At 49.9% G+C, this 18,495-nt stretch overlaps 1 protein-coding gene across 5 annotated transcripts in view; it reads left to right on the forward strand.

The window, feature by feature from the left end:
• CRACR2B (calcium release activated channel regulator 2B) overlaps nt 1-16,313 on the forward strand; it is a 49,912-nt gene extending 33,599 nt beyond the window's left edge. Inside the window, exons 11-18 of one of the 5 annotated variants that reach the window (XM_071761584.1) lie at nt 2,859-2,938; nt 5,635-5,929; nt 6,107-6,248; nt 6,467-6,548; nt 10,235-10,349; nt 12,355-12,462; nt 13,126-13,202; nt 14,166-16,313. In XM_071761584.1, coding sequence (XP_071617685.1) covers nt 2,859-2,938; nt 5,635-5,929; nt 6,107-6,248; nt 6,467-6,548; nt 10,235-10,349; nt 12,355-12,462; nt 13,126-13,202; nt 14,166-14,250 — 984 coding nt within the window. In that variant the 3' untranslated portion in view covers nt 14,251-16,313. Of the gene's footprint in view, nt 1-2,858; nt 2,939-5,634; nt 5,930-6,106; nt 6,249-6,466; nt 6,549-9,271; nt 9,449-10,234; nt 10,350-12,354; nt 13,366-14,165 lie in introns of those variants that run through there. The other 4 variants (XM_071761581.1, XM_071761582.1, XR_011729356.1 and 1 more) reach the window with 4 other exon arrangements.
• Nucleotides 16,314-18,495: the final 2,182 nt, after the last annotated feature.

Below are 18,495 nucleotides of genomic sequence, written 5' to 3' on the forward strand. Positions count from 1 at the left end.
AAGCAGAGGGATCCCTCTGTCCCCAGGGGTGATTGCAGAGATGCTGCTGTTGTCACACACCTGCAGAGGAGCTGCTCTCCAGGCTCTCCCACTGCAAGGGGCAAAGAAAACAGCAATACCTGAGCCTGGAGCAGCAAAAAGGGGGAGTCTTGCTCTCTGGTGAGGATCCCATGGATGAAACACTCTCAGGCAGAGTGTATCAGGGCTTTGCAGGCTCAAAAGAAGCCCAAGGCCTTAATAATCTCTGTGCTGGGAAGAGTGGTGTTGTTTCTGTGAAATCAAGGTGTGGTGAACTTTGCTATGAAGGTTCTTTCATAACAAAGGTTCTGAAGAGGTTGGGAGGAGGAGATGGGCTCTTTGGGGTTGGCAGCAACCCAGCTGCTGCCTCTTTCCAGTCCTTGGTGTCCAGCTGAGTGACTTAGGAGCTCTTCATAAGAGTTTCTGCCCTTGCCAGATGGGCAGACCCTGGGCACACAGCCCCATGGGACACTATTTTGCCCCAGTGGCTATGTCACAGATAACAATGTGTGGTTATTTCTGGGTGCTTTTCAGACCCAGAGGTTTCAGGTTCAGTTTCCCACTAGCTATGGGGTTATGCTTTCATACTCTTTGTCAGCAGAGCAAATTTTCTGTCTGCTTATCATGAAGAACGTTTTGGGACTTTGACCACATAGAATATGCATTGGTATCTCACTGATAAACCAGAATTTTTCCTATCCCCTGGATAAACCAGGATCTTTCCCCCCCAAACTGCTTGTACATGTGCTGTTGCTGTTGTGGAACCCTTGCCATGTGTGTTGTACAGCTGGGCTGTCACCTCTGTCCCTTTGCCACCCCAAACACAACCTCCCCAGCCCAATAAAGCATGGCAGAGCCAATGGCAAAGTGTGCCCTCTTGTTTCTCCTTTCTTACCCAGGAACACACTCAGCAGGTTGCCTGGGGGTCCCTTTGCTCCATGGGAAGCTTGAGGCAGCTGGAACACAATTTTCTTGTTTCTGGGTGTCTGGAGAGTGTCCTTGAGTGAATCTGCCCAAACCCTGAGAACTTCCCCCCTGGCAAACCCTGGTTTGGCTGAACCACAGCCTGATAGCAGTGGTGACCCAAGAGTCCTTTGCTTTGGAAGATTTGTGCTCCACAGTTGTGCACCTCTCAGTGTTGGGTTGTTTCTGAGGCTGAAGATTCTCTTGAACACCAGTTTTATGTGAAATAAATGGTTTGGGGTTGTTTTTTCCCTCCCACAAACCTCCTGTTTGGGTGAGGACCTCTCGAGTTCAGTGTCTCCTTTTATTGGATGGCAGTGTAGTAAAGGAATTCTGGAAGTTCTGGCCAACAAAGCAGCTACTTCAGGTTTTTGCTTGTTAAAATAAGCCAGGGGTTATTGAAGAAATATTCTCTGTAGTCCTGGGACATGAAGGGACAGTCCAGAGCTGCCTGCAGGTACCAGATGCAGGTCTGGGGTGGCTCAGCCTCTTCTCTGCCCCCTTTTCTGCTCAGAAGTAGCTTGTGAGGACAGGTCAGAAATCTCCAGGCTTTAGGAGTGAGTGTATTTCCCTTTGTCCCAGTGCTGGGCAGTGGGCACCTGTCTGTCTGTCTGTCTGTCTGTCTGTCTGTCTGTCTGTCTGTCTGTCTCCTGGTGCTTGGTGTGTGCAGCCAGAGAAGGTCCCATCCTGCCTGGGGGTGATGGGGAGCTGGGAATTGGGGAGCTGCCAGGTCAGTCCTCTCCCTGCTGTGGGATCCTGGGCAGGCTGTGGCTCCTCTGTTGGGATTGAGAAAGCTGCTGGATGGGGAGGATGAGGGCTGGGAGAGGAGTTCTGCTTTTTCTGGGGAGCTGTGGGTATGGAAGTGTTTGGTCTGGAGTAAGGAGGAGGAAAGCAGGGAGAGGGACAGTCCTGTGCTGAGCAGAATCCTTTCTGTCCTTCTGGGGAAGGGACCATTGCTCTGTCCCACTAAACAGCAGCCTAATAAAAAGGCAGTTGAGGGAAGAGAGCTTCAGATGGGAGACCTGGTGAAGAAGAAGCCCTAGAAGTAAAACTGACCAGAGGAAGAATTCAGTTTGGGGCACCACCATTTTTGATGGGTTTTGTTGCAAAAGGAAAAAGGGGAAAAGCAGCATCAGAGATGCAGAGGTGCCTTTGTGCTTGAGTTGAGCTGAACTGAGCAAAGCAAGCCCTGTGCTCACCTCTGGTCCAGCCTGCTGGGGGGCACCCTGATTGCATGGGACAGGGGTACAGGGGGTACATGGTACACGGGGTATTATATGGCACAGGGGTACAGGGTACATGGTAAAGGGGGTACAGGGGGTATATGGTACAGGGGTGCTTGATACAGGGGGTATATGGCACAGGGGGTACAGGGGATATATGGTACAGGGGGTATATTGTACAGGGGTACTTGGTACAGGGATGCAGGGTGCATGGTACAGGGGGTATATGGTACAGGGGTACAGGGGGTATATGGTACAGGGTACATGGTACAGGGGTACAGGGTACATGGTACAGGGGTACAGGGTATATGGTACAGGGGTACAGAGTGTATATGGTGCAGAGGTACAGGGTATATATGGTGCAGGGGTACATGGTACAGGGTACAGGGGGTATATGGTACAGGGTACAGGGGTACAGGGTGTATATGGTGTAGGGGTACATGGTACAGGGGTACAGGGGTACATGATACAGGGGGTACAGGGGTACAGGGTATATGGTACAGGGGTACATGATACAGGGGGTACAGGGTAGAAGGCTCCAGCCTTCCCTCTCCCAAGTGGTCTGCAGAAGTGGTGAGGGGTTGGTTAAACCTGGGCTGGTCAGGTTTCTGGGTCCTAATTGTGTTCTCCATCCCTTCTCTTTTCAACATCCAGGCACCTCAGAGCAAAAAGCCCCTGCTGAAGAAAGGGTCAGTGGTAGGCAGCTCCCTGCTGGAGGACAAGGCAGTGACACGGTCAGATGGGTGTCTGTGTCCTGGCTGTCTGTGGTGTCAGTCTGTGTCTTTCTCAGTCAGCCTGGGTCCTGGGGCTGGTTCTGCCACCGTGGTGTCAGCTGGTTTGGAGAGCATGGGTCTGGGGTGCAGCTTGGCTGGGGGTCTGCTGGGGTTGGCTCAGGAGGCAGCTGAGGATGGAGGGAGCTGAGGATGGAGGGAGCTGAGGATGGAGGGAGCTGAGGATGGAGGGAGCTGAGGGTGGAGGGAGCTGAGGATGGAGGGAGCTGAGGATGGAGGGAACTGAGGATGGAGGGAGCTGATTTCAGCAGCCCCTGGGCTGGTTCTGTGTGCAGTAACAGTGATGATGGGATGGGGAGGGAGCAGATTGGGTGAGCAAACCTAAAGCCACCAAAAGCCATGGGAGTGTTCATGGGATGGGAAAGATTCTGATCCAATCTGATCACCTCCCAGGTATGCCAGATCCTCCTCGGGCAGAAGTCCTGTCCAGGGGTGCCCCGTGCCAGAGCCCATATCCCATGGGAGAGGGAAGGGTTTGCACAAGGCTTGTGCTCTCCCTGGCTGCTGGAAGCCCCAAGGAGAGGTCCCAGCTCCAGCTCCCTCCACACCTATGCAGATGCTCACCTGGCACACACACTGCTGTGTCACCAAAGCCTTTTTTTTTGTTACCACTGCCTGTACATCACTGTCCAGTGACTCCAGTCCCCAGGTATGGCTGCTTGCCCAAACTCTGCTGGCTTCAGCACATCTTCACACTGCTGTGAGAGCACCAAAAGTGCTTTCTCTGAGAGGCAGGAGATGCCAGCCCAGCCCTGGCCTGGCTTGGAGCTGGATGTCCTGGTTCCAAACAGGCTTGAAAGGTGGCACATTCCCCTGATCCCTACCAGGGGTCTGCAGAATATTCCCCTGCTTCACTCCTGATGCCAACCACAGACACAGGTTTAGGTTCCGAGTCCCTTCCAGCTTCCACTCTCCATTTTCCTGATTGCAGTTCTGGAAATGGCCTTGGAGAATTGAGCTTCAGGCTCCTGGGCTCACGGACTGATGGAAAAAGAGGTGGAGCAGGGCTGATTCCTGAGCCCAGGTTTGAACAGGTCTGAGGCAGAGCTCTTCCCTGGAAGGCAGAGGTGAGGTCTGTGCAACCAGACAGCCCAGTTCCCCCAGCCTCCTCCCAAGGTTTCTTTGCAAAGATCCTGCTAGCTGCTCCTAAGTTAATCCCTGGGAAGGCTCATCAGGGGAAATCTCACAGGGAAGGCAATGTGAGAAAGGGAGAAGTATGAGAATTACTTGTTGGTCCTGTCCCTTGCTCCTGTTTCAAGCACCGTGATTGAGAAGCACGAATCAAATTCATTAGATCTGGAGTCAGAAAGTTTTGTGTTTGCCCCTTTTTCTCCCCTCCTGAGGAGGCTTTGGAGTCTCAGCCCCTCACTGCTGTGACTCCTGCCAACCCTGGGAGATGGGACCCATTTCCCTGAGCCCGGGATGATGTCTCTGACTTCCCTGGGGAGAGGTTCCATCCAGGATGGCCCTGGGCTGGCATTTGGGGCAGATGCAGGGAGGAGACCCAAGAATGTGAGCTGCCTGTCCCAGGAGAGGTGTGGGCATGGCAGGAGGTGAATTTTTGTATAATTGCAGAGCTGAAAGAGGAGAGCTGTTGCCTTGAGTCCTGCCCTAGCAGCACCAAAAACCCCTGACAGGGGAGTGATGTGCTCCCTCTGAAGAGTTTGATTGCCATAAGTCTCTCTGATGTGCTTCCAGATGCAATCTGGTGGCCAATGAAGGCAATGGAGATATCAGTGGTGGATAAAGCCCTTTGGGTTCTAAGCCTTCTCACCCCCTTTGCCTGGTTCTTTAAGAAGCCAAGACAGAGCTAAGATGCAATGATTTCAGGAGTTTAAGTCAGCTTTTTTTATCTGTTCTTCTGCAGCCTGTTCCTCCCTCCACCCCCCAGGTCAGCTCCAAGCCCAGGGAATGAAGTGCTTTGTGTGGCATGGTCAGGGCAGATCCACACCCCCAGTGTCTGAGCAGAGGTCCTGGGGATTTCTTGCCCTTGGGAGTGGGATGTGGCTGGTTGGAAGGAGGGAGAGTTGCTTTTTTTTGGTGTTGTTTGAATGTTTTTCCAGTCTCTACCTTCACATGCTCTGCTTCATTGGTTGGTACTGGGGGAAGTGGGAGGCAAAGAATCCTTGAAAAATGCAGAGGGTGGGCATTTTTTATTAAAATTGATGAAATATGTCAGTGTGTATGAGTCCAGTATAGCTCAGATGAGCTGTCTGCCTTTCCCAAGGTGTGCTGCTGGTGCTCCCAGGGAGCAGGGGATGTTGGACTCAAGGAAGAGGTGGCCCAGAGAGGTGGTGGCAGCCCCATCCATCCCTGGAAGTTTTTAAGGCCAGGCTGGATGGGGCTCTGAGCAACCTGAGCTGGTGGGAGGTGTCCCTGCCCGTGGCAGGGGGGTGGAACTGGGTGAGCTTAAAGGTCCCTTCCAACCCTGACAATTCTGTGGTTCTATGATCTCTTGAGGTCCCTTCCAACCCCTAACATTCTGTGAAGAAGCAGAGTGTATGAAGCAGAGTACCTGCAGGTGTTAATTTTGCACTAATTGTTTCCCACTGGTTGTTTTGAAAATTTGCAACCTCATCTGCTTCCCTTCCCCCCTTGCCTTCCCACCCCATTTGTGGTGCCTGTGGACTTCCCTACAGACAACTACCCCCAGCAGAGCTCCCCTTCACCTTCCTGGGGGATGTGTCAGTGGAAGAACCCAACAGAAAGAGCTGTAAATCCTTCCCAGGCCACGGGACGTGGCTGAAGATGGGAGGAGGAGGCAGCCCAGCCTTTGGAGAGAAGAGCACAGCCAAGGAGAGATGGTCCTGGGCAGCAGATGCTGAGTGGCTGAAGGTGACTTTGAAGGGTGATACTGACTGTAGAAAAAGTGCAAATGGATTAGATGATGCTTTGTTGCTTCCTAGAGGACAGCCTGTTGGCCCTGAAGCCAGGGTGAGTCTTAAGTGCTTGGAGTTCTTCCCCAAAAACCTGTGAGCAGGGACTTGGGGGTTTCTGACTCCCCAGCTCCCTCCAGCTCCATCCGTTTATAGTGCTGGGGTCCAATGCCTAAATCAAACCAGAGTCCTGCAGCTGGGCTTTTCAAAACTGCACTTTTTTCTTCCCTTGTAGCTCCAGGCACTGGAACCAGCCAGCTCTTCCCCAGACCACCTCTTTAAAGTGGTGTTTGTAGGGAACTCTGGTGTTGGGAAGAGCTCCTTCATCCACCGCTTCTGCTGTGGCAGGTTCTTGGCTGGGCTCAATGCAACCATAGGTAAGTAATAGGGTTCCTCACTCAGGTGGCTAGGAAATATGGGAAAGCCAGCCTGGACACGGGCCTTTTGCCAGTGTTTTATCCCAGCTAAAGATAAAGATGGTCCCTCACTCAGTTTGGAACCCATCCTGCAGTTTCCCTGCACCTCAGTGGTGTTGGTCCTGGCACTGGCAGTCTGCTCCCTCCCCATCCTATCATCACTGTTACCTTCCTGACAGGTATGGATTACCAGGTGAAGAGTCTGGTGGTGGATAACAGCCAGGTTGCCTTGCAGCTCTGGGACACAGCTGGACAAGAAAGGTGAGCAGTTCTGGCCCTCCTGGCAGGCTGGGTCAGGAACAGGAGGAAGCATTGTACCTGCCTGCTTTCTGGTGGCTTCAGAAGGACCTGGGAGGTTGCAGCAGCTATTCCAGGGCTGCCAAGGTCTCTTCTGAAGGTTTCTAGAAGCTCTTGCTGTGACGTGGCTCCCAGACTGACAGAAATGTAGTTTTCCATAGGTGTGACCTGCACGGTTGTGGCTCCAGGTTGTAAATGCGGAAGTCACTGTGGGGTGGGGTGGGCTCCCAAGCTCCCTCCAAGTTCTCCTGAGTCAGCTTTTTTCTAGGCTCTGCAGGCTTGAGAAGTGGGTCTGTGCCAGTCTCATGGAGTCCAACAAGGCCAAAGTTCTGCACCTGGGTCAGGGCCATCCCAAGCACAAACCCAGTCTGGGCAGAGAATGTATGGGAGAGAACAGTCCTGAGGAGAAGGACTTGGAGGTGGAGGTTGCAGAGAAGCTCAGCAGGAGCCAGCAGTGTGCCCTTGCAGCCCAGAAACCAACCATGTCCTGGGCTGCATCAGGACAAGAGGTACCCCCAGGTGAAGGGGGGGATGCTCCCCCTCTGCTCTGCTCTCCTGAGTCCCCACCTGGAGTTCTGTGTCCAGTTCTGAGTCCCCAGCACAGGAAGGACCTGGAGCTGCTGGAGTGAGTCCAGAGAAGGGGCACAGAGATGACCAGAGGGCTGGAGCATCCCTCCCATGGAGACAGGATGAAAAAGAGACAGGTCCAGAGAAACATTATAGTGGCTTCCCAGTACCCTTCAGGTCCCTTCCCTCTCCCTTCAGGGAGCCTGCAGGAAAGCTGGAGAGGGACTTGTTACAAGGGGAAGGGTTAATGTTAATGGCCTTAAACTGGAAGAGGGGAGAGTGAGGTTGGACATGGGGAAGAAATTCCTGACTTTGAGGGTGCTGAGCCCCTGTCCCAGGCTGCCCAGGGAAGCTGTGGCTGCCCCATCCCTGGCAGTGTCTCAGCCCAGGTTGGATGGGGCTTGGAGCACCCTGGGCTGTGGGAGGGGTCCCTGGCCATACAGAGGGGTTTAAGGATGAGCTTTAAGGTCCTTTCCAACCCAACCCATTCCATGGAAAGCTGCAGGAGAGGGCTGGAGGTCAGGATGGGAAGGAGGCTGTGGATAAACATCCTGTTCTCTGATTCAGTTTTCTGCTGCTGTCCCCAGCACCAGTGGGATCAGGGGGTGGAAAGGAGTGTGTGAACCTTTCCAGGTCTGATTCAGACAGAGCCAGCTCAGGCTGTGGGGAAGGGGATGGAACTGCCCTGCTGGACTCTCTCAGGGAGGTTTTGAGCCTCTTCCACCTTCCCTTCTGCTGCTGGAGTGGGGACAGGACCATCCTTGGCAGAGGGCAACACAGCTTTTTGTGCCAGGTTCCCCACTTGAAGTCTCCAAGGGTTTCAAAAGCAGGGGCCATGGCGAGGTGTTACCAGCACTGCTGGGGAGGAGCAGAGCTGTACAGGACACACTTGACCTTCCTCTGCTACCAGAGCTGTGGGTCCACCACTACGTCCATGTAAATCAGACTTTATTTAGGATGCACTTTGAAAGCAGAAGCTGAAAAGCTATTTCAAGGGGGCTGTTAGCCTGAAGAGTTAAAATAAGTTCTGGTTCTTTGGGGCTAAATATGTTCTGCTGGGCAGGGCTGCAGGGGGCAGCTGAGGTCATGGAAATGTAAATTTACACCAGAGTAAATGTGCTGTGTTCCTCAGTCAGCTGGACCCTGCAGGCCAGGTGGGAATGGTGCTCAGTGGAAGGACCTAGTGAAGAGCAAACGATTTCTTTCAAAATCAAGCTTTATGCTGAAGAAATAATGATTTTTGAGCGGGCTCCTGTGATTATTTCAGTGCTGAAGCTGAGCAGTAAGGGGAGTTCTGACATGAGGGGAGTTATGTTTTATGTTATGTTATGGTTTATGTTATGTTTTATGTTATGTTTTATGTTATGTTATGTTATGTTTATGCTGTGTTTTATGCTATGTTTTATGTTTTATGTTTTATGTTTTATGTTTTATGTTTTATGTTTTATGTGTTTTATGTGTTTTATGTGTTTTATGTGTTTTATGTGTTTTATGTGTTTTATGTGTTTTATGTGTTTTATGTGTTTTATGTGTTTTATGTGTTTTATGTGTTTTATGTGTTTTATGTTTTATGTTGTTTTTTATTTTTTTGTTTTTTATGTTTTATGCTATGTTTTATGCTATGTTTTATGCTATGTTTTATGCTATGTTTTATGCTATGTTTTTTATGTGTTTTATGTTTTATGTTGTTTTTTATTTTTTTGTTTTTTGTTTTTTATGTTTTATGCTATGTTTTATGCTATGTTTTATGCTATGTTTTATGCTATGTTTTATGCTATGTTTTATGCTATGTTTTATGCTGTTTTATGCTATGTTTTATGCTATGTTTTATGCTATGTTTTATGTTTTATGTTTTATGTTTTATGTTTTATGTTTTATGTTTTATGTTTTATGTTTTATGTTTTATGTTTTATGTTTTATGTTTTATGTTATGTTTTATATTTTATGTTATGTTATGTTGTGACATTTTGCTGCCACCAGATTACATCAGAGTCCAAATGGAAGATACTGTCTCTGCAGAAGGACCTTTAGGGTAGCAGGTCTTAAACATGGACTTGCAAGAGAGAACTTAGCTTAGGACAGGAGTCTTGGGAGGAAGAAAAAACTTTTTTTCCTTCTAGAAAAATATGAATTACTTCTTACTGGAGGTGCCCGCTCGTGAATATTCTGTGGAAGAGAGAGAGGAACTCCTTGGAGCAGGGAAGGAGGGCTCCATGGTGACTGTCATGGGACCAGTCACATTACACTGGGTGTTTCTGGTGGGGCATCTGGCCTGCCCTGTAGCTCAGAGGTTTGCCTGGGCTGCCAAAAATAGTCTGTGCTATCCCAGTTGAGTGATTCCCAGATTGCTGTGCCCTAAGTGTAGTGAAGAGAACAAACCTCAGGCAATCATCTGAAGAGTTCAGGAGGGTGGCTCCTTGGCTCTTAACAGACCAGGAGAGCTTGTTCTGTGTAAGGCTGAGACACCCGGTGAGACCTCACTACTTGTTTTGCAAATAATTCCATCTGTTTCCAAGCAAAGTGTTTATAGCCTGGCCCTGTCACCAGCTACTTCGAGGTTTTAAGGTTGGGTTGGGGCTTTTTGCTTGGCGTTTGTTTCAAAATCCAAGGCTGTGTTTCCACCTGCTACCCACAGGACAAAGTAGATGGCCAGAGTTTCTCCTAGAAATTGTGTCCAGCTACTGGTGTTGTGAGTGCTGCCATTGCCTTACCCATCCCAAACCTGAGACAGACTGTGTGGATGCTGAGATCTCAGTGGAGCAGGCAGCATGCCCCCAGCTCACGCCTCCAGGTTCTCCCAGCCACTGGAGAAAGCTTGTGGGGTTGGTTTTTTTTGCCTCCCTGTCCCTTTCTGTGGGCAAGTCCCTTTTCCTAAGCCACCTAACCAGATTCTCTGCTCCTTCCCTCCTGTTTTCTCAGCATGGGGCTGCCTGGGGGTGCAGGGACCCATCCTGGCTGTGCACGCCCACCCAGGGGACCCCCAGTTCATGCAGAGGGGCTGTGCTGAGGGCCAGATAACCCCATGCTTTATGTTTTTCCCTGCCTGTGGTTCTGAGAGTGGCTCTGGTTTGGTTTGGGCTCAGGTTCCGGAGCATGAGCAAGCAGTACCTGCGGCAGGCGGATGGGATTCTGGTGATGTATGATGTTACAGCTGAGGGCTCCTTCCTGGCAGTGAGGAACTGGATGAGCTGTGTCCAGGTGAGAGCAGGACCTCAAGTTCTCCAGTGCTCCTGGTGCTGCTCCAATCCTCAGATCCCTCGGGAGGGCCCATGGGAAGGGGAATTCCCAAACGGGTGCCATGGGTGGGTCAGGCGAGGAGCAGGGGCTCCTTGCTGAAGGCACCAAAGGCAGTGAGTGGTTGCCCATTCCAGGAGGGAAGGCTGGTCCTATGGCAGAAGGGTTGGGACCTGCCAAAACAGTGTTTGTAAGGAGCCCAGGGCATTGGGAATGCCTTTACACATGGGTACCTCACACCTCTGCTCAGGCAAGGAGAGCTCGTGTCCATCTTTCTAGAGGAGACTGAAATATCACTCATGGTTTATTTTTTTCCTCATTTGCTTCCACGGTTGATTCTTTTTCTTTTTCTTTTTCTTTTTCTTTTCCTTTTCCTTTTCCTTTTCCTTTTCCTTTTCCTTTTCCTTTTCCTTTTCCTTTTCCTTTTCCTTTTCCTTTTCCTTTTCCTTTTCCTTTTCCTTTTCCTTTTCCTTTTCCTTTTCCTTTCCCTTTCCCTTTTCCTTTCCCTTTCCCTTTCCCTTTCCCTTTCCCTTTCCCTTTCCCTTTCCCTTTCCCTTTCCCTTTCCTTTCCCTTTCCCTTTCCCTTTCCCTTTCCCTTTCCCTTTCCCTTTCCCTTTCCCTTTCCCTCCCCTCTCCCCTCTCCCCTCTCCCCTCTCCCCTCTCCCCTCTCCCCTCTCCCCTCTCCCCTCTCCCCTCTCCCCTCTCCCCTCTCCCCTCTCCCCTCTCCCCTCTCCCCTCTCCCCTCTCCCCTCTCCCCTCTCCCCTCTTCCCCTTTCTCTTCTCCTTTCTCCTCTTCTCCTCATTTGGTGGCTGTGTATTCAATACTGTCATCTGCCCCCCTGGTTTTTATTTCCAAAGTCTGAATAAATCCATTCATCTGTGGCTGGTGTCTGCTGGCAGAGACAAAAATACCTGTCTGTATCATTTAAACGTGCTGTGTGGAGCTGAGTCAGAGCTGCAGGGAAATTGTCAGGGGTGGGTTTGTTTTGATTGTGCTGAGTATCAAACCCCAAGATCTAAGCAAAATGAGTAAGCAGAGGCTGAAGGTTTTTAATATTAAATTCCACAGGCCTGGTGGGGAAAAAAAAAACCCCAAAACCAAAAACAAGCCTAGGAAAAAAAGAATAACAAAACTCCTTAGCTATTTCTTTGGACTTGAAAACATGAAAGGTTAAGATTTTCCAAACTAGCCAGCCTCTAAAAAATCAGCCTCCTTTCAGGAGGGTGAAGCTGAGCACATGGAAACTCAAAGCACCTGAAATCTGTAACTTTTTATAAGCTCTCTCCTCTTCCTTTCCCCACCTTAATATTTATCTTGGTTTGAAGCTGTTTGGGTTACTGTAAATCATCCAGGGCAGCCAAGTCTGGAAATAACTTGGAGACCTATTCTGCACTCCTTGTCCTGCTGATGTTCTAGAGGGAGCTTTACCAACAGTACCCACAGCTCCAGGAATCACCATGGAATAACAACAGCTCCAGGAATCACCATGGAATAACAACAGTTCCCACACAGACCCTATCCAGGAGCTGGAAAGTGCCCAGCTTGCTTGGTCAGTGGATTTTCAGCAAGGGATGGTTGAGTTTAGGGCAGCACATCAGGCAGATAGCAGCACACACAGACACAAAAGTTATTTATTTTAATGAGAAGCTCTGCCTGTACTTAGATTCTGAACAGTCTGTGGGACAAACTGGTTTTCTTTAGACTTTTTTTTACCCAGAAAGGAACTTGCATCCTATCTTCTCTCTCGTAGCACCCCAGCTGTCCATACTAAACATCTGAAATAGATTCCTGTAGTTTGAGCTTCCTTCCACAAATCCCTGGGGTTATTTGAGGAACAGCCCCGTGGTGAGCTCAGGGGCCTGATCCTGCTGCCACAGATCTTTGCATCAGCTGCACCAGGATCTGCTCCAATAGATTTCCCTCCCTCAGCTGAGTCCCCAGAGTGCTTTATTCTGTTTCTTTTTGCAGGAAGGTGTTGAGGATGGAGCTGTGGTCTTTCTGCTTGGAAATAAAAGGGATGTTGCACAGAGAGAGACCCGGAATGTGCCCAGAGTGGAGGGGGAAAGGCTGGCAAAGGTGTGACTGTGCTCTGCTCTTTGTCCTGCTCTGCAGCCTCCATCCAGCCTGGCTGCAGAGAGCCCTTCCTGGAGCCATTTCCCTGTAGGATGCTTTCCCTCTCCTCCTGGCCCTGTTTTTCCAATGCAAACATGTAGTGAGGTCCCTCTGGGAATGAAGGAGGTGCTGCCCAGGCTGGGACAGACATGCTTCCCCATGCTCATGCCTGTCCCCTGGGGCTAGACCCCTCCTCACAGAGGTGCTCAGTGTTTCTCAGGGCATGCATGGCTGGTTTCCCCTTTCAGGACCCCCCCAGTGCTTGTCCTGCCTCCTTCCTCCCTTTCTGCATCCTCATGCCCAGTGGTACCCTGGCCTCTGGCTGAGGGGAGGTGGGGTTGTACAGACCCTACAACACACAGGGAATCCAGGTCCCCCCTTGGGCAGATGTTTTCCTGAACAAATCCCCCAGTGTTCCCTGTTGGACACTCTAACTGGGCTCCCAGTGCTGAAAGAGCATCCTCCTTTTCCTGGCTCAGCGAGCAGTGTGTGTGCCCCAGCGGGGTTTTACAGCCCCCCCCTGCTTCCCAGCTGCTCCCAGCAGAGCTCCTGGTGCTGAGGGTGGGGTGGGTGGGTGTTGGGGCAGAGGTGGGAGCCAGGATGGGTGCTTGCTGTGCTCTCTGGCAGGAACACAGAGCTGTCTTCTACGAGTGCAGCGCGCTGAGCGGCTACAACATCACGGAGCCCATGGTGCACATGGTGAGGTCAGTGAGCAGGAAACCCCCCCCGGGGACTCCCCAGCTGCAGAAAATTGCTGTGGTTCTCCTGGGCAATAGGCAAGAGAGGGGGTTGCCAGAGACTGGCTTTCTGCCCCGTCCCAAAAAAAAACCTGGAGCAGAGTTCCCTTCCCTTTGGCTTGGTACACTTGTGAGTACCAAGTGCAGGCTGGATGCTCCTGCATGGAAAGCTTCATCTGGCAGTGCTGGTGTTGAAAAACTGGGATTTTAGTTTAAATATTTAAACACAAAAAACTTGTGTACTACCCCAGCTTTTAAATTGGCATTTTCAGTGTGAAGTCCACCCGCATTTTAAGGGTGTTTTACTCCTTATCTCACTAAGCACTGTATATAGTGTGATACTTTAGTGGCAATAAAGGGAGATAATACAACTTTGGAGGTCTGAAAAAAGTTTACTCCAACATTTTTAGCTTTTAAAAAAGCAGGTGGTTTTGAAAAAAAATCTTTGAAAACCTGCAAAAAAAAAAAAAAAAAAAAAAAAGATTACCTATTGTTTTCTCCCTTTACCTCCTGCTGCATCATCTCTCTTAAATTCACAGCAGGACTTAGTTGTTCATTAACTGGGATGATTTACTTACTAATTAGGTAAATCACATCTCCTACAGCATGCTTTATTCCCATGCTGCTGTCTGAGCTGGCCCAGACAGGTGAAGCAAGCAGTCTGGGATTCTGCCATCCAGGTGGAAGCCTGGGAATAAGGCAAAGAAAACTTAGCCCCTGGTGTGCTGCTCTGAGGACTGAGCCATGCTCTCCCCTCATGTGTGTGTCCAGTTTCTTTCCCTGTTTCCCAGCTCCCAGAGCAGCCTGCTCTTCAGAGCAGTCACTTTTTATAATCCTAAATGTCCATGGGAGCAAAGGGCAGAGCCAGGTGTCCTGGCAGGAAGAGCTCAGGAACTGGGTTGTCTTCTTGACCTGTGCTGCTTGTTTCAGGTTGCTGACAGCACGAGAAGCCAGGCAGAGGGAGAATGCCCTGCAGCTGGAAGATGTGAGCAGGAGGAAAGGCTGCTGCATGTAAGGCACATCCATGTGGCAGCAGGAGACCTCTGCCAACCCTGCTGGGGCTGCCCTTGGCCAAGCCAGCTCTGATGGTATCAGCTCTGCAGAGACCTGGGGCAGCTTCAGCTACCCCTCACCTGGCAATTTCGAGCCCAAAATGTGCCTGTGGTCTTCACTGCTCCATTTCCCAACCCTGCACACAGCCCTGGTCTCTAAAAGTTGGGGAATTCAGCTGCTCTTGGCTACTAGCAGAAACTGGGCTGGAAAATCTGGAGAGGTCACTTCCCTGGAAAAAGGATAAGGTCTTGTTTCTTTTCTTTTGGGCAAAGAAGTGGCCTAGCAGCAGACACAGTGGGTGCTGTGTTAGACAGAATTGTGGTGTAAGAGAGAAATCTTAAATTTAGGCTGTCTCTAGGTGGTGATCCATCCATCTCAAAGACCAGCACCCTCTCTGGTGCTGTGGTAGCAGAGCCCAGCTGAGAGCTGCTTGGGAAGCAGGAAAACCTCCATCAGTTCCTGCAATAGCTGGACCAGGTCCTGGATTTACTGCAAAATTTGGTTTGACTTGACAGTGTTGTTTGTGACTGATTCTGTACCTGGATAGGGCATGAACAGATAAAATGAGTCATTCCAATGGCTTTTTGTCATTTTATTACCCTAAAGGACCTTATCCCTGCCCCTCTCTGTTCACAGAAGGCAGAGCAGTTGCCCTGGGACTTGCAGATGATGCTGATTCAGACCCTGTGGCTCTGCTGTACACAGAGGGCCATATATGGCCTGTATGGAGACTGAGCATCCCCTTGTTTCTTCCCATTCTCTTCTTCTTTCCTAAGGAATCTCCAGCAGGCAGGAACTGACTGACCAGCAGTGCTGGAAGATCCTCTCCTGGCTTTCACTCGTACCTGGAGAGGAAGCACAAGGCAGGTGTCTGTGTGAAACATCCCCGGGGAAGCTTTTCCTCTGGTGCAAAACCCTCACTTTTCTGGTGAAAGCTGTGCCTGGTGTTCCCTGCAGTGGGATGGTTGCTTTTTAGGGGCTCAGTTGCTCCTAAAGCCCAGAGGGACTGGGTGAACCCTGTGCCCTTGTTGCTTTGAGCTTCTTTCTGCTTGTGTGACTTTGACATTTGAGGGGCAAGCTGTGATACTTCAGCTGTGAAGCTCAGAACTGCAGCAGAGGAAAGGCCTGGATTTATCCATTGTCCTTCCTCTCTTGGGATGAGGAAATTACTCTGGCAGTCTGTCTGTTGTCCAAATTTCTCTGGGAATATCCCCTGCAGGAAAAGTGCTCTGAGTAACCCACAGCTCATCAGTGTTAAAATTAATTTCCATGGTTCCTCCCAGTGCTGGATCAGAAAGAGGAAGTTTTGCTCTGGAAGAGCAAGATTTCTGAGTAAAAGGAAAAGCTGAAGGGAATAAGCTCCTGCTCAGCCCTTACTGCTGCCTGGCTGCTGCCCACACTGTTTAACTGCAGGAGCACTTTCCTGAGACTGGGAATCAGAAAGTTAGGAGAGGTCCAGAGGGAACCAAGGCTGCTGGTATGGAATCTCCAGTTGCACCAGTGCTGCCAGTGGGACTGCTTGTGCTTGCAAGAAAGAAGAAAGGGAAATCCTTTCTGTTTTCAGGAAGTACCAGTAATCTGAACACAGATGTGGTTTTCTGGCCTTCCAGCCATTCTGGATGTGAAGGAGCTCAGACAGTGTCACCAGTTGAACAGGTCAGACCTGCTACCTGAGCTGGGGGAGCTGCTCTCAGTGATGTCCCTGCACCGTGCTCCAGCTGCAGGGCTGGCACCAGGCCCTGGCATCTCCCAGGGCACACAGGAATGCTGGAATTTACTGACCTGCAGCAGCAGGAGCTGGGAAGCTGCTGCAGAAGGAAAGAGTGCAGGTGCTAACAGGGTCTGGATGTGCACAGGGAGCAGCTGGATGTGAAACACCACTCAGCCTCTGCATTACCTTCATCACTGCTGGAGTACTGCCACAGCAACAGCTCCCACGTGGGATTTTCTGTAATGCACAACCCTAAGCATGTTTCCTTTATGTGCAAGCAGAGTACAGACAATAAAGAGATGTTGCCTTACAAATGGCTGTGTTGAGAGGGGATTTTTTGGGGTGCTGCAGGAGACTCAGCCTCCGTGCTGCATGTGCTGACCCCAGTCTGCTCTCCCCTCCTTGCTGCTCGGGCAGTGCTGAGGAGCCTGTGTCCCTCGGTGGGAAAATGAGAGGTTTGTAATGTCCAGCTGATCAGGAACCCCTGTCTTGGAGGCAGCACAGGAGCAATTAATCTCCAGTTATATTTTTTTTTACCTCTTCCAAGCAGCCAGAGTCCAGCTGATTCAGGGAAGGCAGAGCAGAATTAGTGGAAATGCTTCCCCAGTGCCTTGGGGCTGGGTAGTGCTTTCAGAGAGGGCATGTTCACAGGCTGTACCTATATTTGGAGAACTAAACATTTATTTTAGTAATGTCCCATGCATCCTTTTCACTGGATTTGGGAATCTGGTTGCTTTTAATCCCTGTGCCCTGGCGTGGCTCCAGCTGGATGTTTGTGCATTACAGAACTAATCTCTCTGCAGCTTCCACCAAAGAAATTATTACTCATTTCCCCACACTCTAAATTGGTAGAACGAGTTGCTCATTGTCAGATCTTTTTTTTTAGGGTGGACTTAGGTTTCAGCCACGATGAGGTGGCACAGAGTTTGAGCAGGTTGGACAACAGTAAGCATGAGCATGGGTTTTATTACTGGATGGTCTTTTGTTGTCTCTTTTGTTGCCTCTTAGTCTAGAGGGGCAACCTGATACTAGACCTAAACTAAAGCAGAATTCCTAATTTTACTACAGCACTCTGGTTTTGTCAGAATTCCCCCTCTGCCTCTGAGTAGAAGCCCTGGCTACCACTAAGAGGTAAGTGGCTACCCTTGTAAATGGCTGCTGGAAACTGCAGAGTAAATAAAAAGCAAATAATGGAGATATCCTGAGGTGGCACGAGACAAAGGGGGACACAAAATAGACTCTGCCTGGGGGTTTATTCCTGTGCTGTGTTGGCTGCAGACTCTTAGCTGACAGGGAACTTTTTGTACATAGTGTGGACAACATTTTGGAATCCTGTCACAAGAAAGTCCTCTTCTTATAGCCCAGGAAGCCTTCTCCTGGCATATGCAACAGTGCAGCTGTGTCTGCAATCAGACTGAGGGGCAAAGGCAAAAAAAACCCACAGCTACTCTGAGAATCAGGCACAGTCCCACAGAGCTCTGCAGGCAGGTGAAGGGACCCTGGTGCCATGAAGTTTCAGTTGTTTAATTCATGTTATTATGCTATGGATCAGTATAATAGGATTAGCCTGACAGCATCTCTCTGAAAAGCCAAAACAAGAGAGAACATGAAGTCAACAGTGTTCAGTTTAAAGCTTTCCCACAGGACAAATGCAGGAATTGCAGAGGTTGGGGGTGTTGTTTTCTTCTACCTTCTCTATTCTAGCAGCCTAAACTCCAAGGGACAGTTTCCTCCTACACATATTTTATCAGTCCCTGCTATGGGGCTCGTTCAGTCTCTCACACATTATTTTCTGTCCAGTCACCTTCTTCTTTTTGTGTCTTTTCACGTTCAGTTTACTTGTTAATTCCTTAGTCCATACATATATTGACTAAGTACTTAAGCTCCAAGTATAAATCTATCTCATAGCTCATGCTATGCACCTTTAAATGCCTCCTTGGCAATCTCCTGGTCAGTGCCAATAGATCCGCAGCCCTGCACTAATTAACAGAGCTTTGTTAATTAGCTCCTTGAGACACATCACTCTGCTCATTGCTTACTTGGCTCCTCAGGAGTCACTCGTGTCCAGCTGGCAGGACCACACTTTCCCAGCTCCAGCCTGCAGGCCATGCTTTGTGTGCCTATCAAACACACAATTTCATAAGGCTCTGATCCTGCAAACACGAGTGGGGCTGTGTTCTTCTGAAAGAAGGGAGACCTGACCAGGTGAAAATTAGTTTTATTCAAGGTAAACACGTATCTCCTGTAAATATATATATGATTCCAGGAATGAGCCAGAGACTGGGAGTGATATTTTGCTGGAGAGGAGGTGAGAGGAGAGCTGATGGCTCTTCAGCTAGCTCAAGGGAGGTTGGAGAGAGGAGGGAAAAATTAATGCTCCTTAATGACTGTGATAGGACCAAAGGAAATGGATGGAAGCTGTGCCAGGGGAGGCTCAGGATGGATGTTAGGAAACATTTTTTCACTGAGAGGGTTGTCAGGCCCAGGACAGTCCCC

The sequence above is a fragment of the Heliangelus exortis genome, chromosome 18 (assembly GCF_036169615.1).
Source record: "Heliangelus exortis chromosome 18, bHelExo1.hap1, whole genome shotgun sequence".
In the NCBI taxonomy this organism is placed as follows: Eukaryota; Metazoa; Chordata; class Aves; order Apodiformes; family Trochilidae; genus Heliangelus; species Heliangelus exortis.